General features: G+C 41.2%; 1 protein-coding gene across 1 annotated transcript in view; it reads left to right on the top strand.

The window, feature by feature from the left end:
* Positions 1-24566, top strand: part of LOC110503384 (calsyntenin-2) — a 501875-nt gene that overhangs the window by 343714 nt on the left and 133595 nt on the right. The window contains exon 4 of the mRNA XM_036962198.2: positions 21782-21990. Within this exon, the coding sequence (XP_036818093.2) occupies positions 21782-21990 (209 nt within the window). The remainder of the gene's footprint in view (positions 1-21781; positions 21991-24566) is intronic.

Genomic DNA, 24566 nt, shown 5'->3' with positions numbered 1-24566 from the left:
TTAGAAGTGTTTGCAAACATTAGTATTCAGACCTTTGCTTTGAGACTCGAAATTGAGCTCAGGTGCATCCTGTTTCCATTGAGCATCCTTGAGATGTTTCTACAACTTGGAGTCCACCTGTGGTAAATTCAATTGATTGGACATGATTTGAAAAGACCTGTCTATATAAGGTCCCACAGTTGACAGTTGATGTCAGAGCAAAAACCAAGCCATGAGGTCAAAGGAATTGTCCTTAGAGGCACAGATCTGGGGAAGGGTACCAAAAAAACTCTGCAGCATTGAAGGTCCCCCTTCAACCCAACTGAGCAATCGTGCGAGAAGGGCCTTGGTCAGGAAGGTGACCAGGAACCCAATGGTCACTCTGACAGAGCTCCAGAGTTCCTCTGTGGAGATGGGAAAACCTTCCAGAAGGATAACTATCTCTGCAGCACTCCACCAATCAAGCCTTTATGATAGAGTTGCCAGACGGAAACCACTCCTCAGTGAAACGCACATGGAGTTTACCAAAGGCACCTAAAGGACTCTCAGACCATGAGAAACAAGATTCTCTGGTCTGATGAAACCAATATTGAACTCTTTGGCCTGAATGCCAAGCATCACGTCTGGAGGAAACCTGGCACTATCCATATGGTGAATCATGGTGGTGGCATCATCATGCTGTGGGGATGTTTTTCAGCTGCATGGACTGGAAGACTAGTCAGGATCGAGGGAAAGATGAACGGAGAAAAGTACCAAGAGATCCTTGATGAAAACCTGCTCCAGAGCGCTCAGGAACTCAGACTGGGGTGAAGGTTCACCTTCCAACAGGACAGCGACCCTAAGCACACAGCCAAGACAACACAGGAGTGGTTCGGGTATCTGAATGTCCTTGAGTGGTCCAGCCAGAGCCTTGACTTGAACACGATCAAACATCTCTGGAGAAACCTGAAAATAGCTGTGCAGCGACGCTCCCCATCCAACCTGACAGAGCTTGATAGGATCTTCAGAGAAGAATGGGAGAACCTCCTCAAATACAGGTCTGCCAACCTTGAAGCATCATGGGGCAACAGGATAGCCTACTGGTTAGAGCGTTGAGCTAGTAACCGAAAGGTTGCAAGTTCCATTCCCCGAGCTGACAAGGTACAAATCTGTCGTTCTGCCCCTGAACAGGCACTTAACCCACTGTTTTTAGGCCATCATTGAAAATAAGAATTTGTTCTTAACTGACTTGCCTAGTTAAATAAAGATCAAATAAATAAAAAATAGCTAAGAAGACTCGGCTGTAATCACTGCTCAGTACTTTGCTTCAACAAAGTACTGAATAAATGGTCTGAATACTTAGGTAAATTTGATATTTCCAAACATTTCTAAAAACTGATTTTGTTTGTCATTATTGGGTACTGTTTGTATATTAATGAGGGGGAAAACAAGTTTAATCTATTTTAAAATAAGGCTGTAACTGAACAAATTGTGGAAATTGAGTGGTCTGAATACTTTCCCAATACACGATGTATCCTATATATATATATCCTACCTACAGTACAGTATATCCTACCAAAATATATCCTATATATTAACTTTATATTTACTACATCGCCTCTATCGTATTGAGTAGTGTATGAGAAAGGCAAGAAAAGGAGAGAAAGTTCCACAATCTACATAAAATCATGTTTGCGTCTCTCTTTCTCTTATTCATTCCTCTCACTCTCTTTACCTTTGACTCCAATTCGAGGATATCTTATAATCTTCTATGTGTTATTCATGTCATTCATAACACAACATTACTCTTAGGCCTTGAGTCATGTTATGCTGTGGTTAAATGTGTAATTGGCTCTCAATCAAAAAGATGTTGAATGCTTTCACAGTTGTCTCATTGAAAGGTACAGTGAGCCTTGAAAACAATGATTATCACCCTGAACCACTCGGTTACATTACCACTTTATCATGGGTGTATTGTAACTCACATTGTATGTACTGTTACTCACATTTTATTATGTATTGTAAATTTAAGTTATGTACAGTACCAGTCAAAAGTTTGTACGACACCTACTCATTCAAGGGTTTTTCTTTTTTTTTACTAATTTCTACATTATAGAATAATAGTGAAGACATCAAAACGATGAAATAACACGCATGGAATCTAGCAGTAACCATAAAAGTGTTAAACAAATCAAAATATAATTTCTACATTGAATTCCAAGAGTGTGCAAAGCTGTCATCAAGGCAAAGGGTAGCTACTTTGAAGAATTTCAAATGTAAAATATATTTTGATTTGTTTAACACTTTTTTGGTTAAACATGATTCCATATGAGTGATTTTATAGTTTTGATGTCATCACTATTATTCTACAATGTAGAAAAAAGTAAAAATAAAGAAAAACCCTGGAATGACTAGGTGTGTCCAAACTTCTGGCTGGTACAGTAACTTAAATCACTATGGCAACAAATAAGGTTTATCGCCGTTGACTACCAGTGAGTCATATCAATAGATTGTCCCACTGAACAATAACTCCGAATCAGAGCACTTTATTCTGAAAATACAACCTTTATTCTCCGAATTTAACCATGCGTGATGAAATGTTTTTAATATACTGCTTTTTAAATCCTAATGAAATAGTAATGCGAATGCATGATTAGTTCTGAGTCACAGCACCACCACATTGATGCCAAATGTGTGTACCCAGACATAAATATAAGTATTTCTAAGTTGATGTCATAATTCATTTATACTCCTCTCACTTCCTGTGTGAAAGTGTCACATTCTTTAATTTCCTCATCTCTCCCCATCAGCGGTGAGTGGTAGATTTATTACATGGTTTAAGTGCTGGAGGGCTGTTGTAGGAGGTTTACTACAAGTGTTTCTGGGTTAAGTGCCCCGGTCAGTGACGGTAGTTGCAGCTTATCTAGGATGTTAACCCCTGACTTCCTGGTTGTTCAGACTCCACAGAGACTCTCAGGGCTAATCTTGAAAAGTAATTCTAAAGCTGCCATGTTTCTGCCCATGCGGTGGTCGTCGTGAGACGGTTATTAAACTTGTCACTTGTGATTCTGAGAAGAACGTCTGTTCCTCATCTCCCTGCGCCAGAGGTTTGGGAACGACTAATTATCTCAACGGATGGCAGCACCTTCCCGCGGCTGAGAGGATCGACACAAACACACACACACACACACACACACACACACACACACACACACACACACACAGGAAGACTCACTCAAATAAACACACACACATCCGCGCACACACACACAGACAGACACATACTGTGTAGCACAATTACAGTGGACCAGAAGTTTAGATTCACTAAGTTGACTGTGCCAATAAACAGCTTGGAAAATTCCAGAAAATTATGTCATGTCATTAGAAGGTTCTGATAATTCTGCTAATTGACATTATTTGAGTGAATTGGAGGTGTACCTGTGGATGTATTTCAAGGCCGACCTTCAACTCAGATCGTACTTTTTGGAGAAATGTCCTCTGGTCTGATGAAACAAAAATAGAACTGTTTGGCCATAATGACCATCGTTATGTTTGGAGGAAAAAGGGTGAGGCTTGCAAGCCAAAGAACACTATCCCAACCATGAAGCACGGGGGTGGCAGCATCAATTATGTGGATATATTGAAGCAGCATCTCAAGACATCAGTCAGGAAGTTAAAGCTTGGTCGTGAATGAGCCTTCCAAATGGACAATGACCCCAAGCATACTTCCAAAGTTGTGGCAAAATGGCTTGACAACAAAGTCAAGGTATTGGAGTGGCCATCACAAAGCCCTGACCTCAATCACATAGAAAATGTGTTGGCAGAACTGAAGAAGCGTGTGTGAGCAAGGCGGCCTACAAACCTGACTCAGATACACCAGCTCTGTCAGGAGGAATGGGCCAAAATTCACCCAATTTATTGTTGGAAGCTTGTGGAAGGCTACCCGAAACGTTTGACCCAAGTTAAACAATTTAAAGGCAGTGCTACCAAGTACTAATTGAGTGTATGTGAACTTCTGACCCACAAGGAATGTGATGAAAGAAATAAAGGTTGAAATAAACCATTCTCTCTACTATTTTTCTGACATTTCACATTCTTAAAATAAACTGGTGATCCTAACTGACCTAAGACATGGAATTTTAACTAGGATTAAATGTCAGGGATTATGAAAAACTGAGTTTAATTTGGTTATAGTGTATGTAATCTTCCGACTTCAACTGTACACACCGACACACATAAACATACCGAAAAACACACACACACAGTGGCACATACATACAGTGGCTTGCAAAAGTTTTCACCCCCTTAGCATTTTTCCTATTTTGTTGCCTTACAACCTGAAATTATTATTATTATTTTTTATTTTTTTACTTAAAATGTATTTGACCCCCCCTTTTTTCCCCAATTTCGTGGTATCCAATTGTTAGTAGTTACTATCTTGTCTCATCGCTACAACTCCCGTACGGGCTCGGGAGAGACGAAGGTCGCGAGCCATGCGTCCTCTGATACACAACCCAACCAAGCCGCACTGCTTCTTAAGACACCGCGGATCCATTCCGGAAGCCAGCCGCACCAATGTGTCGGAGGAAACACAGTGCATCACTGGATCATCACTGGAGGCTTCTTGCCATGGATTATCACTGGAGGCTTCTTGCCATGGATCATCACTGGAGGCTTCGTGCCATGGATCACCACTGGAGGTTTCGTACCATGGATCACCACTGGAGGATTTTTGCCATGGATCACCACTGGAGGCTTTGTGCCATGGATCATCACTGGAGGCTTTGTGCCATGGATCATCACTGGAGTGGAGAAACATACACTGGGCTGTGGAGGCGCACTGGCGGTCTCGGTCGCCAAATCACACCCTGACCAAACCAAATAGAGACATAAAAAGGATCTCTATGGTCAGGGCGTGACAACAAGTCGCTTGGGGTATTTGTCTATAAGCTGGCACAACTAGCCAACGGGATTTTTGCCCATTCTTCAAGGCAAAACTGCTCCAGCTCCTTCAAGTTGGATGTGTTCCGCTGGTGTAGAGCAATCTTTAAGTCATACCACAGATTCTCAATTGGATTGAGGTCTGGGCTTTGACTAGGCCATTCCAAGACATGTCTATGTTTCCCCTTAAACCACTCAAAGGTTTCTTTAGCAGTATGCTTAGGGTCATTGTCCTGCTGGAAGGTGAACCTCCATCCCAGTCTCAAATCTCTGGAAGACTGAAACAGGTTTCCCTCAAGAATTTCCCTGTATTTAGCACCATCCATCATTCCTTCATTTCTGACCAGTTTCCCAGTCCCTGCTGATGAAAAACATCCCCACAGCATGATGCTGTGGATTCTCGGGGTGATGAGAGGTGTTGGGTTTTCACCAGACATCATGTTTTCCTTGATGGCCAAAAAGCTCAATTTTAGTCTCATCTGACCAGAGTACATTCTTCCATATGTTTGAGGAGTCTCCCACATGCCTTTTGGTGAACACCAAATGTGTTTACTTTTTTTTCTTTAAGCAATGGCTTTTTTCTGGCCACTTTTCCGTAAAGCCCAGCTCTGTGACGTGTACGGCTTGAAGTGGTCCTATGGACAGATACTCCAGTCTCAGCTGTGGAGCTTTGCAGCTCCTTCAGGGTTACCTTCGGTCTCTTTTTTGCCTCTCTGATTATTGCCCTCTTTTCCTGGTCCGTGAGTTTTGGTGGGCGGCCCTCTCTTGGTAAGTTTGTTGTGGTGCTATATTCTTTCTATTTTTAAATAATAGATGTAATAGGTGTTCCGTGGAATGTTCAAAGTTTCTGATATTTTTTTTAGAACCCAATCCTGATCTGTACTTCTCCACAACTTTATCCCTGACCTGTTTGGACATCTCCTTGGTCTTCATGGTGCCGCTTGCTTGGTGGTTCCCCTTGCTTAGTGGTGTTGCAGACTCTGGGGCCTTTAAGAACAGGTGTATGTATACTGAGATCATGTGACAGATCATGTGACACTTAGATTGCACACAGGTGGACTTTATTTAACTAATGTGACTTCTGAAGGTAATTGGTTGCACCAGATCTTATTTAGGGGCTTCATAGCAAAGGGGGTGAATACATATGCACACACCACTTTTCTGTTTTTTTTATCAGTTATTTTTTGCAATTCACTTCACCAATTTGGATTGTTTTGTGTATGTCCATTACCTGAAATACAAATAAAAATCCATTTAAATTACACGTCGAAACGCAACAAAATAGTAAAAACGCCAAGAGGGATGAATCCTTTTGCAAGGCACTGTACCTACATACACATACCGACACACGCACACACACTCTCACATAAGCGATTGTAAGCAAAGAGCTGTCACTCATTAGTATAAGCTGTCATGATGCATTGTGATATTCAGTGCCTTCAGAAAGTATTCATGCCCCTTGATTTTTTCCACATTTTGTTGTTACAGCCTGAACTCATAACAGATTACATATGTTTTTTTCTCACCCATCTACACACAATACCCCATAATGACAAATTGAAAACATGTTTTGAGAAAGTTATTCAAATTTATTGAAAATGAAATACAGAAATACCATTTACATTAGTATTCACATCAATGAGTCAATACATTGTAGAAGCACTTTTGGCAGCGATTACAGTTGTGAGTCGTTCTGGGTAAGTCTCTAAGAGCTTTCCACACCTGGATTGTGCAGCATTTGCCCATTATTCTTGTCAAAATTCTTCAAGCTTTGTCAAATTGGTTGTTGATCATTACTATACAATCATTTAAAAGTCAAGTATATTTAAGTCAAACCTGTAACTCAGCCACTCAAAAACATTCACTGTTTTCTTGGTAAGCAACACCACTGTAGATGTGGCTAGTGTTTCAGCTTGTTGTCTTGCTGAAAGTTGAATTCATCTCCCAGTTTCTGGTGGAAAGCAGACTGAACCAGGTTTTCCTCTTGGATTGTGCCTGTGCTTAGCACCATTTAATTTATTTTTTTCCTGAAAAACTCCCCCAGTCCATAACGATATCAAGCATACCCGTAACATGATGCAGCCACTACTATGCTTGAAAATATGGAGAGTAATACTCAGCAATGTGTTGTATTGGATTTACCCCAAACATAATACTTTGTATTCAAGACCAAACTAATTTTTTTTTCAGTATTACTTTAGTGCCTTATTACAAACAAGATACATGTTTTGGAATATTTGTATTCTGTACAGGCTTTCTTCTTTTCACTCTGTCATTTAAGTTAGTATTGTGGAGTAACTACAATGTTGTTGATTAAACCTCAGTTTTCTCCTATCACAGCCATTAAACTGTGTAATTGTTTAAATGTCGCCATTGGCCTTCCTCTGGAAACTGAGTTAGTAAGGACGCCTGTATCTTTGTAGTGACTGGGTGTATGTATACACTGAGTTAGGAAGGAGGCCTGTATCTTTGTAGTGACTGGGTGTATTGATACACTGAGTTAGGAAGGAGGCCTGTATCTTTGTAGTGACTGGGTGTATTGATACACTGAGTTAGGAAGGACGCCTGTATCGTTGTAGTGACTGGGTGTATTGATACACTGAGTTAGGAAGGACGCCTGTATATTTGTAGTGACTGGGTGTATTGATACACTGAGTTAGGAAGGACGCCTGTATATTTGTAGTGACTGGGTGTATTGATACACTGAGTTAGGAAGGACGCCTGTATATTTGTAGTGACTGGGTGTATTGATACACTGAGTTAGGAAGGACGCCTGTATCTTTGTAGTGACTGGGTGTATTGATACACTGAGTTAGGAAGGAGGCCTGTATCTTTGTAGTGACTGGGTGTATTAATACACTGAGTTAGGAAGGACGCCTGTATCCTTGTAGTGACTGGGTGTATTGATACACTGAGTTAGGAAGGAGGCCTGTATCTTTGTAGTGACTGGGTGTATTGAGGCGCCATCCAAAGTGTTAATAATAACTTCACAATGCTCAAAGGGATATTCAATGTCTGCTTTTTTAACCAATAGGTACCCTTCTTCTTAGCGAGGCATTGGAAAACCTCCCTGGTATTTGAATCTGTGTTTGAAATTCACTGCTCGACTGAGAGACCTTACAGATAATTGTACTATATGTGTGGGGTAATAGTCATTAAATAATATGTAATAGTCATTAAAAAAAGGGTGATCAAATGAAGGTCCTACACCTGTCGTATCTGACACGTGTCATGGTGGAAGCACTACCCTAGGTGTCTGCTAAGGGGGAGAGGAAAGAGCCCCAACGCCAGGCCTAAAAAAGACTAGGATTACCCTGTCATATATAGATACACCTTCCTTTGGATCGGAATGGATTGGTCTACGTATTGTCATGTAGCCTACAAGATCCTCTTGTGTTCTGTCTTTATTCGATAATACAGATAGTTTTGATAGAGATTTTCTACACACCTTGGTCATTTGGATCCAGTTGTGTCTTTTTAGGTTGCCCCTTGTCTATTCTAGATCATTTTCATCAGCTTTGTGTTGTGTTGTATCCAAGGAGCAGAGAGCATGGCTTGAGGCTGGAGCTGGTGTGGCACCATGCCCACTGAACTCACAAGCGCGCACACACACACACACACACACAAGAGTACACACACACACTCTCTCTCTCTCTCTCTCTCTCTCTCTCTCTCTCTCTCTCTCTCTCTCTCATAACCCTCACTGGCACTGGAGAGTGAAAGGAAGCCAGGCATCTGTTTTCAACCAGATGTGTTCCTGTGCCACTCTCCCTCCCACCCTCCACCTCACCCTTATCCCATCAACCATCCCTCCCTCCAATCCCCAGTGGGGTGTAACATATGTTTGGCCCCGTCCAGAGAGGGGGGGTTATGAGAGAGACACATTAATATGACAGGTCAAGCTGCAGAGGGATTTACAGCTTACCACTGGTGCTGGATTTACAGCTTACCACTGGTGCTACATAGAGTACTGGCTGGCTGTGGCACTGTTACTGCTGAGGCTAGCACTTAGCAGTACCCTGTTGTCATGACTTTACTTTCACTAATCTGATGACTGTTATTTATCGAATCAACTAACTATGTTTAATTTTTACCTGATTAAATTAATCATGTAACAATTAACTCATTAGGATTTTGTGGCACCATGAGAGAGGTTGTTTAAAGAGTTACCGTCTTCCGAATTAAACACTAAAGGTCTTTACCTATCACATCCATAAAACAGTCAACGTATTAAATCATAACCTCTTATCATATCATCATTCTGAACAGTCGTAACGTCATGCATCTTCAAAAACCCCAACCTTACTCATGAATCAGTACTACACAAATTGGTTTAATTATGTATTTACTAGCTAACTAAATAATAACACAGAATAAACATTCACACTTAACACATGAGTAAAAGGTCCCTAATGGACTGACAACATATGGTGGCTTGTTACACAGAAAATGAGAGAGGGGAGGGAGAGATAGGGAGAAATTTTATATCATTGATATACTTTAGAACTATTCTCACAGTAATCATAGACTTTGCACACGAACCTCCGCACATGTGGAATAAGAAATCATGAATGTATTTACATGTGAGTGCCTTTGTTCGCTGCTTATCTCTGTCAGAACCAGCCCTCCTTAGGAAGGGTGATGGGTTGGCCTTTCAGCACCATGCTTGTAAGGCTCTGATTGTCCAAAAGGGTCCGGTCCCGTCTCTTCTACTGTTGTTCACTCTGGAAGATGCTCCTGGGAAGATACAGTGGTTCCGCCTTTAAAAGTTGCGAGCTTGCACCGCGGGACGTAGAGGTACACAGCGCCATTGCTCCAGACCACCACAAGGGGGAGTTAGAGCACTCATTATGCATTTGGGTTCCAAGGTTTTTATATGACCAATCATATCGAGTGGTTCCAATGACGAATTTTGACACGAGTCACCCGTCCCTGGGTGAAGATGATTGAAAAAATGTACAATTGAGAGGAATATGTTAGTTAATGTAGAGACAAACGTTTGTGCATATTTCTTTGTCATAAAGTTAATTTATGAAAATCGCTATTTAGCAAGTTATCTGACTAGCTAACATTAGCCAGCTAGCTAGTTTTGGGAGAATGAATTTGTAATTTGTGTTGTTTGATGTTTTAGGGACTTCTGAGAGAACCAGCAGAAGAATCTAGCTTGCTAAAGTATTTACTGCAATTGAATGTACAATTGTGTAAGCTTGTCTTGCAATACAGCTGAAGTAACATAGCTAACTATTTACTTGCTTATTGTGTAGTGGAGGAAAACATATCTGTATGCCTATGGATGTGTAGCTATGTGTAGCCGATCTGTGTATGAACCCTAAAATGTTTGGTATGAATATTAGTTCAGAACCTATCTATGAACCTCAGCTATCTTAGTTGTGGTATCAACTTCAAGTCTGAATGGCATTAATGAAGTCTATGTGTAACTGGTGTGAAATGGCTAACTAGTTAGTGGGGTGCACGCTAATAGCATTTCAATCGGTGACGTCACTCGCTCTGAGACCTTGAAGTAGATGTTCCCCTTGCTCTGCAAAAGCCACAGCTTTTGTGGAGCGATGGGTAACGATGCTTCAAGGGTGTCTGTCAATGTGTGCAGAGGGTCCCTGGTTCGAGCCCAGGGGTGAGGAGAGGTATGGATAGAGTACATATGTTACATATGGATAGAGTAGAATATAATAACTTTATTGCGCCAAGGATGCAAGTCCTATTTACATGTGCTGTAGTTATTACCACACATGAGATTCCCACATTGTAGCCTGTACATTGAATATATTCACTGATCATGTACTCTTCCTTGGCAAATAAACTGGAACAATAGTGCGAGCCCATAGCAAATGAATGGAATTGAACGTTAGCAGAGCCTGTTTTGACTGGAGTGATGCTTAGAATTCCATTAAAAATGTATCCCTTTTTATTTTACCACTTCAATCGGTTAGTCGGACGAAACTGGAAAAAAACTACTTATGCAGAAAGTAAACATCCGCACCTCGATGGTGTGAACTGATCTCATGTCTGTGTAATGAAAAAGTAGGGAAAAAATACAATCTTCTGACTATTTCTGCATAAGGGAGGGTGGCTCGTACCACAGCAGAGGGTCCCTGGCTTGCACCAGGGACCCTCTGCACCCATCAACAACAGCCACCCTCAAAACATCGAGCCACGCCCTTGCAGAGCAAGGGGAACAACTACTTCAAGGTCTCAGAGCAAGTGAAGTCACTGATTGAAATGCTATTAGCGCGCACCCCCCTAAATAGCTAGCCATTTCACACCGGTTACACCAGACTTGAAAAAAAAAATGTACACAGTGAGATTTTTGGCGAAATAGACCGGCATGCCTTTCCATAGGAAAACAATGGGGGGAGCTCAGCGTTCCAAGGGCAAAATGTATTTTGGGGCTAGCTTTTGATAACAACTGAGCTAGCTCCCCAGGCTTACATAATTAGAAAGAGGAGATTCTCATGATTAAAATGGCGTCCGACTTGAAAATAATCTAAATATACACTTTGCGAGAAATTTGGCGAAATAGACAGACATGCCAGATCGCAGAGTTCCAATAATATTTTTGTTGTTTACAGTTTAACTATAAAACAACGTGAGCAGTAACCTGGGAATAGAAAGTTCGGAAGGCGAGTTGGTACTACGGTGCTCTATAGAACTAATAGGAGCTGGCAAGGTGAAAAATGCCCTAAAATAAGGCCTGTTTTTTGCCATTACTTCAAAACGATGGCAAGCAGCTGGGAAATACTTTCATATTATGAAACTGGGCTCCACGGCGGATGCAATGAACTAGTTTTTATCAGAAAAGAACGTTGTTAAAAAAATTAATGTGTCTAGCCTACTATCTACATGGATTTCAGAGCACTTTCATCTGAGTGTACCAGAGAGCGGAATGCCAGAGCACAGTAGCCTAATAAACAAATAACCACATTTCATTAATAAAACAAAGAAAAAATTCTCAAAATGTTGATTTAGTTATGGAGCCATAACGAATTAGTATGGGGATAAATTTAACTGATTTACAGAAATATTGGAACAAATTTGTCTAAAGAAGGCAAACAATTTAGAATCCTCCAATCCTGTAGCCTACTCCCGACAATCACGTTGTACAGTGCCATATTTCCCATTCCATCCTAACGGAAGCCCTTAGGGTTTCATTTTTCATTTTTCTCTGAATGGAAACACCATAATATTAATATAAGCCTAATTGCTTAAAATCTATCCCATATACTATGTTAATACAAAAAAACGTTTTTAAATTATCTGGTAATGCCAATATCAAATGTTTCTCAAACATGTTCTCTAGTGGTCAAACTAGCAATAACTTGCAGTAACAGAAGAAATGGCTGGGAATTAAATGACGTGCCCCAAATTCTGCAGAAGCACGCAGGGTGTGCTGCAGTATTACGCAACTTTTAAAGGAGGAACCGTTGTAGCTAGCTAGCCATGTCCATGGTTCCCACTAGGTGATGAGAGTAGTGTACTACTGTGATTTGAGAAGAGTGGTCCCACTTAGATTCGCATTTCTAGATATTTGACTCAAGACAGCTAATCAGCCGTATCAGTGATTGTCCTAGATGGGAGTTTACTCCTTCCTCCACCTCTTGTTGATAGTCAGAGTTTGAACCACTTTACACGTGCAGTTGGAGCCTGACAATGTTCTGGTCTAGTCTGGGAGTTGAGTTTATGTTCTTCACCTCATGTTGAGGTTCAAAGTTCCAAAAATGTTAAACGTGTAGCTACGCTCCATGCTTTTCTGGTCTAATGTACATTTCTGTTACCAATCCTTTATACACTCTGGCCGAAGGGGACGGTTCCATCAGTCTGTCACGCTCGCTGACCTCACTCGGGGCATGGCTACTTACTATGCACAGTTTATAGGTGATAGATTCTCTTATACCTCATAAAATCACATTCCTATCCTAACAAAGATACTTTCATAATTGTTCAAAATTTCATATATAACATTAAGGATTGAGACTTCATATCAGTAGTTTAAATACTTTTCAACTTACTTATTGCCTATATAACCTTATTAATAACATCACACAAAAACAATATGACATTAGTATTCTATATATAATTTTTGACCATTCTCCACGTTCTTATGTTTGTAATGTTCCAGTATTCACTTTTTGAACGTGTTAGAGTTTCGGCGGGATAAAGTCTGTTAACAAAGAACGTTCCTCTGTGTATTTTGGAGAGGGAGATCTCTCTTCTCCTGTAATTTACAACAGGGTGTGAACTGTCAACCCCCACCAGCTCCCTCGTCCCCTCTGCTGTGGGTGAGAGAGGTCTGATTACTGTCAACCATTGCTAAGCTGATTTACCCCATTGGATCCTCACTGGACAGTCATGACACTGTCTGGCTATGGCACTGTTATTGCTGGGGCTTGCACTTAGAATTACCCTATCTGGCTGTGGCACTGTTACTGCTGAGGCTACTACTTAGCATTACCCTATCTGGCTGTGGCCTGTTACTACTGAAGCTAGCACTTAGCATTACCTTGTCTGGCTGTGGCCTGTTACTGCTGAGGCTAGCACTTAGCATTATCCTGTCTGGCTGTGGCCTGTTACTGCTGAGGCTAGCACTTAGCATTACCCTATCTGGCTGTGGCACTGTTACTGCTGAGGCTACCACTTAGCATTACCCTGTCTGGCTGTGGCCTGTTACTGCTGAGGCTAGCACTTAGCATTACCCTATCTGACTGTGGCACTGTTACTGCTGAGGCTACCACTTAGCATTATCCTGTCTGGCTGTGGCCTGTTACTGCTGAGGCTAGCACTTAGTTTTACCCTGTCTGGCTGTGGCCTGCTACTGCTGATGCTAGCACTTAGCATTACTGTTAGCAAAGTTGATGCCTGCTTTATAATGGTAATTATGTGTGTGTGTGTGTGTGTTCTGTCCATGTTTGGGGGGTGGGGGGGGGGGGGTGTAGACTTGCAAGTGTTCGTTTGTGTTCAAATGGAAAGAAACAAAGTGCCCACTGGCTATGTGGCACAGAGAGATAAGATGGTGTGAAGGCATCCAGCCTCCTGCTGTCTCCTGTTGTTGTTAATGTGGAATCACTGGCCCAGAAGATGTCTGACAGGGTTTTGGATCTGACGCGAAGAGGATAACTCCAGTGTTATCATGATTGGCATTATCTTAATCCTAAACAATGTACCAGGTCTGTTGTGCTTTTCTCACACAGCTCACTGGGGTAGTGTTGTCATTTTCTATTTGTTTCTCAAGCTCATCAAACTTAATTTGTGTGACCTCAATCCATCACCCTCTTGTCAATGAATGAATCAGTCAATTGATTATGCAATCAGTTGACTTATTCTACATGACCAGAGGAAGAGTATTGATTGACACATTGTGGGTTAATAGTTGTTTCAATTCAAAATAAATCTAATGTGATAGGTACTTTACTAGGTGATGAATGGGGTGTCTCTGATGTGGCACAATAAAAAATAAAAATTGAATAAAACTGATGTTTAGAAGCAGAATACCTTGGTATCACTGGGTTAACTAGCCAGGGGGTTATTCGTTAGTAGGTAGTAGATTACCTTGGTATCACTAGGTTAACTAGCCAGAGGGTTATTCATTAGTAGGTAGTAGATTACCTTGGAATCACTGGGTTAACTAGCCAGAGGGTTATTCATTAGTAGGTAGTAGATTACCTTGGAATCACTGGGTTAACTAGCCAGAGGGTTATTCGTTAGTAGATAGTAGATTACCTTGGTATCACTGGGTTAATTAGCCAGAGGGTTAATCATCAGTAGGTAGTAGATTACCTTGGAATCACTGGGTTAACTAGCCAGAGGGTTATTCGTTAGTAGGTAGTAGATTACCTTGGTATCATTGGGTTAACTAGCCAGAGGGTTATTCGTTAGTAGGTAGTAGATTACCTTGGTATCACTGGGTTAACGAGCCAGAGGGTTAATCATTAGTAGGTAGTAGATTACCTTGGAATCACTGGGTTAACTAGCCAGAGGGTTATTCGTTAGTAGGTAGTAGATTACCTTGGTATCATTGGGTTAACTAGCCAGAGGGTTATTCGTTAGTAGGTAGTAGATTACCTTGGTATCACTGGGTTAACGAGTCAGAGAGTTATTCGTTAGTAGGTAGTACATTAGCCAGAGCGTTATTCGTTAGTAGGTAGTAGATTAACTTGGTTATTCGTTAGTAGGTAGTAGATTACCTTGGTATCATTGGGTTAACTATCCAGAGGGTTATTTGTTGGTAGGTAGTAGATTACCTTGGTATCATTGGGTTAACTATCCAGAGGGTTATTCGTTAGTAGGTAGTAGATTACCTTGGTATCACTGGGTTACCTAGCCAGAGGGTTATTCATTAGTAGGTAGTAGATTACCTTGGAATCACTGGGTTAATTAGCCATGGGGTTATTCGTTAGTAGGTAGTAGATTACCTTGGTGTCATTGGGTTAACTAGCCAGAGGGTTATTCGTTAGTAGGTAGTAGATTACCTTGGTATCACTGGTTTAACTAGACAGAGGGTTATTCGTTAGTAGGTAGTAGATTACCTTGGTGTCACTGGGTTAACTAGCCAGAGGGTTATTCGTTAGTAGGTAGTAGATTACCTTGGTATCACTGGGTTAACTAGCCAGAGGGTTATTCGTTAGTAGGTAGTAGATTACCTTGGTATCACTGGGTTAACTAGACAGAGGGTTATTCGTTAGTAGGTAGTAGATTACCTTGGTATCACTGGGTTAACTAGACAGAGGGTTATTCGTTAGTAGGTAGTAGATTACCTTGGTATCATTGGGTTAACTAGCCAGAGGGTTATTCGTTAGTAGGTAGTACATTAGCCAGAGCGTTATTCGTTAGTAGGTAGTAGATTACCTTGGTATCACTGGGTTAACTAGACAGAGTGTTATTCGTTAGTAGGTAGTAGATTACCTTGGTATCATTGGGTTAACTAGACAGAGGGTTATTCGTTAGTAGGTAGTAGATTACCTTTTTATCACTGGGTTAACGAGCCAGAGGGTTAATCATTTGTAGGTAGTAGATTACCTTGGAATCACTGGGTTAACTAGCCAGAGGGTTATTCGTTAGTAGGTAGTAGATTACATTGGTATCACTGGGTTAACTAGACAGAGGGTTATTCGTTAGTAGGTAGTAGATTACCTTTTTATCACTGGGTTAACTAGACAGAGGGTTAATCATTAGTAGGTAGTAGATTACCTTGGAATCACTGGGTTAACTAGACAGAGGGTTATTCGTTAGTAGGTAGTAGATTACCTTGGTATCACTGGGTTAACTAGACAGAGGGTTATTCGTTAGTAGGTAGTAGATTACCTTTTTATCACTGGGTTAACGAGCCAGAGGGTTAATCATTAGTAGGTAGTAGATTACCTTAGAATCACTGGGTTAACTAGACAGAGGGTTATTCGTTAGTAGGTAGTAGATTACCTTGGAATCACTGGGTTAACTAGCCAGAGGGTTATTCGTTAGTATGTAGTAGATTACCTTGGTATCACTGGGTTAACTAGCCAGAGGGTTATTCGTTAGTAGGTAGTAGATTACCTTGGTATCACTGGGTTAACTAGACAGAGGGTTATTCGTTAGTAGGTAGTAGATTACCTTGGTATCACTGGGTTAACTAGCCAGAGGGTTATTCGTTAGTAGGTAGTAGATTACCTTGGTATCACTGGGTTAACTAGCCAGAGGGTTATTCGTTAGTAGGTAGTAAATTACCTTGGTATCACTGGGTTAACGAGCCAGAGGGTTAATCATTAGTAGGTAGTAGATTACCTTGGTGTCACTGGGTTAACTAGACAGAGTGTTATTCGTTAGTAGGTAGTAGATTACCTTGGTATCATTGGGTTAACTAGACATAGGGTTATTCGTTAGTAGGTAGTAGATTACCTTTTTATCACTGGGTTAACGAGCCAGAGGGTTATTCATTAGTAGGTAGTAGATTACCTTTTTATCACTGGGTTAACTAGCCAGAGGGTTAATCATTAGTAGGTAGTAGATTACCTTGGAATCACTGGGTTAACTAGACAGAGGGTTATTCGTTAGTAGGTAGTAGATTACCTTGGTATCACTGGGTTAACTAGCCAGAGGGTTATTCGTTAGTAGGTAGTAGATTACCTTGGTATCACTGGGTTAACTAGCCAGAGGGTTATTCGTTAGTAGGTAGTAGATTACCTTGGTATCACTGGGTTAACTAGACAGAGGGTTATTCGTTAGTAGGTAGTAGATTACCTTGGTGTCATTGGGTTAACTAGCCAGAGGGTTATTCGTTAGTAGGTAGTAGATTACCTTGGTATCACTGGTTTAACTAGACAGAGGGTTATTCGTTAGTAGGTAGTAGATTACCTTGGTGTCACTGGGTTAACTAGCCAGAGGGTTATTCGTTAGTAGGTAGTAGATTACCTTGGTATCACTGGGTTAACTAGCCAGAGGGTTATTCGTTAGTAGGTAGTAGATTACCTTGGTATCACTGGGTTAACTAGACAGAGGGTTATTCGTTAGTAGGTAGTAGATTACCTTTTTATCACTGGGTTAACGAGCCAGAGGGTTAATCATTAGTAGGTAGTAGATTACCTTAGAATCACTGGGTTAACTAGACAGAGGGTTATTCGTTAGTAGGTAGTAGATTACCTTGGTGTCATTGGGTTAACTAGCCAGAGGGTTATTCGTTAGTAGGTAGTAGATTACCTTGGTATCACTGGTTTAACTAGACAGAGGGTTATTCGTTAGTAGGTAGTAGATTACCTTGGTGTCACTGGGTTAACTAGCCAGAGGGTTATTCGTTAGTAGGTAGTAGATTACCTTGGTATCACTGGGTTAACTAGCCAGAGGGTTATTCGTTAGTAGGTAGTAGATTACCTTGGTATCACTGGGTTAACTAGACAGAGGGTTATTCGTTAGTAGGTAGTAGATTACCTTGGTATCACTGGGTTAACTAGACAGAGGGTTATTCGTTAGTAGGTAGTAGATTACCTTGGTATCATTGGGTTAACTAGCCAGAGGGTTATTCGTTAGTAGGTAGTACATTAGCCAGAGCGTTATTCGTTAGTAGGTAGTAGATTACCTTGGTATCACTGGGTTAACTAGACAGAGTGTTATTCGTTAGTAGGTAGTAGATTACCTTGGTATCATTGGGTTAACTAGACAGAGGGTTATTCGTTAGTAGGTAGTAGATTACCTTTTTATCACTGGGTTAACGAGCCAGAGGGTTAATCATTTGTAGGTAGTAGATTACCTTGGAATCACTGGGTTAACTAGCCAGAGGGTTATTCGTTAGTAGGTAGTAGATTACATTGGTATCACTGGGTTAACTAGACAGAGGGTTATTCGTTAGTAGGTAGTAGATTACCTTTTTATCACTGGGTTAACTAGACAGAGGGTTAATCATTAGTAGGTAGTAGATTACCTTGGAATCACTGGGTTAACTAGACAGAGGGTTATTCGTTAGTAGGTAGTAGATTACCTTGGTATCACTGGGTTAACTAGACAGAGGGTTATTCGTTAGTAGGTAGTAGATTACCTTTTTATCACTGGGTTAACGAGCCAGAGGGTTAATCATTAGTAGGTAGTAGATTACCTTAGAATCACTGGGTTAACTAGACAGAGGGTTATTCGTTAGTAGGTAGTAGATTACCTTGGAATCACTGGGTTAACTAGCCAGAGGGTTATTCGTTAGTATGTAGTAGATTACCTTGGTATCACTGGGTTAACTAGCCAGAGGGTTATTCGTTAGTAGGTAGTAGATTACCTTGGTATCACTGGGTTAACTAGACAGAGGGTTATTCGTTAGTAGGTAGTAGATTACCTTGGTATCACTGGGTTAACTAGCCAGAGGGTTATTCGTTAGTAGGTAGTAGATTACCTTGGTATCACTGGGTTAACTAGCCAGAGGGTTATTCGTTAGTAGGTAGTAAATTACCTTGGTATCACTGGGTTAACGAGCCAGAGGGTTAATCATTAGTAGGTAGTAGATTACCTTGGTGTCACTGGGTTAACTAGACAGAGTGTTATTCGTTAGTAGGTAGTAGATTACCTTGGTATCATTGGGTTAACTAGACATAGGGTTATTCGTTAGTAGGTAGTAGATTACCTTTTTATCACTGGGTTAACGAGCCAGAGGGTTATTCATTAGTAGGTAGTAGATTACCTTTTTATCACTGGGTTAACTAGCCAGAGGGTTAATCATTAGTAGGTAGTAGATTACCTTGGAATCACTGGGTTAACTAGACAGAGGGTTATTCGTTAGTAGGTAGTAGATTACCTTGGTATCACTGGGTTAACTAGCCAGAGGGTTATTCGTTAGTAGGTAGTAGATTACCTTGGTATCACTGGGTTAACTAGCCAGAGGGTTATTCGTTAGTAGGTAGTAAATTACCTTGGTATCACTGGGTTAACTAGCCAGAGGGTTATTCGTTAGTAGGTAGTAGATTACCTTGGTATCACTGGGTTAACTAGACAGAGGGTTATTCGTTAGTAGGTAGTAGATTACCTTGGTATCACTGGGTTAACTAGCCAGAGGGCTATTCGTTAGTATGTAGTAGATTACCTTGGAATCACTGGGTTAACTAGACAGAGGGTTATTCGTTAGTATGTAGTAGATTACCTTGGTGTCACTGGGTTAACTAGACAGAGTGTTATTCGTTAGTAGGTAGTAGATTACCTTGGTATCATTGGGTTAACTAGACATAGGGTTATTCGTTAGTAGGTAGTAGATTACCTTTTTATCACTGGGTTAACGAGCCAGAGGGTTATTCATTAGTAGGTAGTAGATTACCTTTTTATCACTGGGTTAACTAGCCAGAGGGTTAATCATTAGTAGGTAGTAGATTACCTTGGTATCACTGGGTTAACTAGACAGAGGGTTATTCGTTAGTAGGTAGTAGATTACCTTGGTATCACTGGGTTAACTAGCCAGAGGGTTATTCGTTAGTATGTAGTAGATTACCTTGGAATCACTGGGTTAACTAGACAGAGGGTTATTCGTTAATAGGTAGTAGATTACCTTGGTGTCACTGGGTTAACTAGCCAGAGGGTTATTCGTTAGTAGGTAGTAGATTACCTTTTTATCACTGGGTTAACGAGCCAGAGGGTTATTCATTAGTAGGTAGTAGATTACCTTGGAATCACTGGGTTAACTAGACAGAGGGTTATTCGTTAGTAGGTAGTAGATTACCTTGGTATCACTGGGTTAACTAGCCAGAGGGTTATTCGTTAGTAGGTAGTAGATTACCTTGGTATCACTGGGTTAACTAGACAGAGGGTTATTCGTTAGTAGGTAGTAGATTACCTTGGTATCACTGGGTTAACTAGACAGAGGGTTATTCGTTAGTAGGTAGTAGATTACCTTTTTATCACTGGGTTAACGAGCCAGAGGGTTATTCATTAGTAGGTAGTAGATTACCTTTTTATCACTGGGTTAACTAGCCAGAGGGTTAATCATTAGTAGGTAGTAGATTACCTTGGAATCACTGGGTTAACTAGACAGAGGGTTATTCGTTAATAGGTAGTAGATTACCTTGGTGTCACTGGGTTAACTAGCCAGAGGGTTATTCGTTAGTAGGTAGTAGATTACCTTTTTATCACTGGGTTAACGAGCCAGAAGGTTATTCGTTAGTATGTAGTAGATTACCTTGGAATCACTGGGTTAACTAGACAGAGGGTTATTCGTTAATAGGTAGTAGATTACCTTGGTGTCACTGGGTTAACTAGACAGAGGGTTATTCGTTAGTAGGTAGTAGATTACCTTTTTATCACTGGGTTAACGAGCCAGAGGGTTATTCATTAGTAGGTAGTAGATTACCTTGGAATCACTGGGTTAACTAGACAGAGGGTTATTCGTTAGTAGGTAGTAGATTACCTTGGTATCACTGGGTTAACTAGACAGAGGGTTATTCGTTAGTAGGTAGTAGATTACCTTGGTATTACTGGGTTAACTAGACAGAGGGTTATTCGTTAGTAGGTAGTAGATTACCTTGGAATCACTGGGTTAACTAGACAGAGGGTTATTCGTTAGTAGGTAGTAGATTACCTTGGTATCACTGGGTTAACTAGACAGAGGGTTATTCGTTAGTAGGTAGTAGATTACCTTGGTATCATTGGGTTAACTAGCCAGAGGGTTATTCGTTAGTAGGTAGTAGATTAACTTGGTATCACTGGGTTAACTAGACAGAGGGTTATTCGTTAGTAGGTAGTAGATTACCTTGGAATCACTGGGTTAACTAGACAGAGGGTTATTCATTAGTAGGTAGTAGATTACCTTGGTATCACTGGGTTAACTAGACAGAGGGTTATTCGTTAGTAGGTAGTAGATTACCTTGGTATCACTGGGTTAACTAGACAGAGGGTTATTCGTTAGTAGGTAGTAGATTACCTTGGTATCACTGGGTTAACTAGCCAGAGGGTTATTCGTTAGTAGGTAGTAGATTACCTTTTTATCACTGGGTTAACGAGCCAGAGGGTTATTCGTTAGTAGGTAGTAGATTACCTTGGTATCACTGGGTTAACGAGCCAGAGGGTTATTCGTTAGTAGGTAGTAGATTACCTTGGTATCACTGGGTTAACTAGCCAGAGGGTTATTCGTTAGTAGGTAGTAGATTACCTTTTATCACTGGGTTAACGAGCCAGAGGGTTAATCAATCCCTCATCTTAACCACAACAGCATATAATAGAAACCTCAACCAACCGGCTCTTACTACTTCTTGCAGTATTTCCCAAACCAATCCTTGGGTCCCCCAGCCATTCAATATGTTGGGAAACCAACATATGGTTGTTGGGAAACCCTGCATGGCATTATTTAGATTTTCTCGTATCCATTTTATAAAAACTTTATCCTGCCTTGACCTTTAGCTCCTTTCTCCCCTGTCCTCTCTGTCGCCCCTGCTGTCCACAGGGCGGTGGTACACATCCAGGTGAATGATGTGAATGAGTTCTCTCCAGTGTTCCGGGAGGCCCAGTACCACGTGGCGGTGACAGAGGGGAAGATCTATGACAACATCCTGCAGGTGGAGGCTACAGACCAGGACTGTTCTCCTCAGTACAGCCAGATCTGTAACTACCAGATCACCACCTCCAACACACCCTTCGCCATCGACCGCAATGGTTAGTAAACGCAATGGACCACACACACATTCACAAGTTCACTCACAGAGACAGACAGACAGACAGACAGACAGACAGACAGACAGACAGACAGACAGAGAGAGAGAGAGAGAGAGAGAGAGAGAGAGAGAGAGAGAGAGAGAGAGAGAGAGAGAGAGAGAGAGAGAGAGAGAGAGAGAGAGAGAGAGGACATAGAGGGAGAGAGGCTGTTGTCTGTCATTGGTAAACGCAGGGGGGTCAAACTTCATTTATTAGCTTTACACAGTTGTCAGCCGACACAGAGCGTTTTGGCTGCTGACACGTGTAAGCTGACGTTATAATTGAAGGCAGGGGAATAGACATCTCTGTCAGGTGGAAAGCACTCTGCATTATTATGTGTGAGTGAGTGGGTGTGTGTGTCTGACAGATGAGGCGAGACACACAGTGAAATTGGATGAGGCAGCAGAACACAACAGCAGAACACAACAGTACGTGCAGGTAGAGAGGTACTGTATGTTGAGATATGAGCTGAGATGGAGACAGTAGTTTAGGGAGAATACAAATGATAGTAAATGTATGATAAAGAGGAAAATCTGCCTTTACAGGTAACAACTGTTAACAAGTTGTCATAGCTGTAAAGAAGCAGTAGAGGTTAAGATCACCACCAACAACACACCCTTTGCCATCGACTGCAATGGTTAATAAACGCAATGGTTAATCATCAAATCAAATCAAATATTATTTGTCACATGCGCCAAATACAACAGACCTTACAGTGAAATGCTTACTTACAGGCTCTAACCAACAATGCAGTTCAATAAAAAAAATATATATGAAAAATATCTCCCCCCAAAAAATTTAAAAGAAATAAGAATAGGAAATAAAACTACAAATAATTCAAGAGCAGCAAATAAAATAACAGTAGCGAGGCTGTATACAGGGGGTACCGGTACAGAGTCAATGTACGGGGGCACAGGTTAGTCGAGGTAATTGAGGTTATATGTACATGTGGGTAGAGTTATTAAAGTGACTATGCATAGATAATACCAGAGAGTATCAGCAGTGTAAAAGAGGGGGTGGGGTGGGGGGGGGGGGTGGGGGGGGGGAGTCTTATGTTCAGGAGTCTTATGGCTTGGGGGTAGAAGCTGTTTATAAGCCGCCTCTTGGACCTAGACTTGGCACTCCGGTACCACTTGCCGTGCGGTAGCCTTCCTCTTAGGGCCTTCCTCTGACACCGCCTGGTATAGAGGCCCTGAATGGCAGGAAGCTTGACCCTGGTGATGTGCTGGGAGGTACGCATTACCCTCTGTAGTGCCTTACGGTCGGAGGCCGGGAAGTTGCCTTTCCAGGCAGTGATGCAAACAACAGGTGTACAGTTAAAATTGGCAAAAAACACACATATTTCTTTCAACAGGGCTGTTTGCTGATGATCTGGTGCTTCTGTCACCAACCAAGGAGGGCCTACAGCAGCACCTAGATCTTCTGCACAGATTCTGTCAGACCTGGGCCCTGACAGTAAATATCAGTAAGACCAAAATAATGGTGTTCCAAAAAAGGTCCAGTTGCCAGGACCACAAATACAAATTCCATCTAGACACTGTCGTGTCTTTGGCTATGCCGGATTAAGTGATATGTCATGCTATTCTATAAAATAATTTCTCCGTAATTAATATTACCTGATTGAGCTAATTATGTAAATGTAATTAACTAGAGAGTCGGGCACCGCGAAATGATATGTATATTGCTGTTATCTTCCGAATAAACTCTTAAAGACCTAGTAATATTTTACATCAATAGCAGTCAATATTAATCATCATCTTAATTCAGTCTCATTTGAAAGTTGTAAAGTTTTGGTTATCTGCACGAACCCTGGCTAACAATTTGAATCAGCAATACAAAATTGGGTTGAATTATGTATTTACTAAATACCTAACTAATCACACAGAATTACACATGCACATAATTAAATCATAACTTGATTACAAATTACGTCATAAAGGAAAACGTACCTCGCGGGCGGAACAGATATGACAGCTTGTTACACAAAAGAAAAGGGGCTGGGTGTGAGTGAAGGAGCAGGAAGTCTGAGGAACAAAGGCCGAAGCTGTGCTATCGTAAATACAGTATCTTATGCATTCTAAATTACCGCCCATTTGGAAAAGGAAAATGCAATAAATATTTACTCTGAGCTGCGCTTCGGTTGGTTGGTGATAGATGGAAAGCCGTGTTGTCCAACCGAGTCCTTTGAAGAATGTCTCTGGTTGTCAATTGGATATGTTGTAGTAACGTCGTTGTGTGATAGACGGGATACTCTGTCTATTCCTTCCTAACCCTCGTTTGCAGCGGCTGTTGCTAACTCAACGGCTAGGAGGTATCACTTATGTAGTGAATAAGAGTTCAAAGTTCATACCATTCGCAACCAAAGCTCACGCTGATGTTGGCTTCATTCTGTAGTTATTATCTGAACCATTCTGACATCGGACCGTTGTCCCCACATCGGAACAGGAGGTTATATTGTCGTCAAGGCTTTATATAGGAAAGGAGAGGAGGGCATGTTTGAAAAGTTTTATAGCCCATGTCCCTTCACAGGGGCGGAC

Source organism: Oncorhynchus mykiss, chromosome 24 (assembly GCF_057628025.1).
Source record: "Oncorhynchus mykiss isolate SJ-2025 chromosome 24, ASM5762802v1, whole genome shotgun sequence".
Lineage (NCBI taxonomy): Eukaryota > Metazoa > Chordata > Actinopteri > Salmoniformes > Salmonidae > Oncorhynchus > Oncorhynchus mykiss.
The sequence above is the reverse complement of the archived record's forward strand: the minus strand, read 5'-3'. Positions and strand labels throughout refer to the sequence as shown.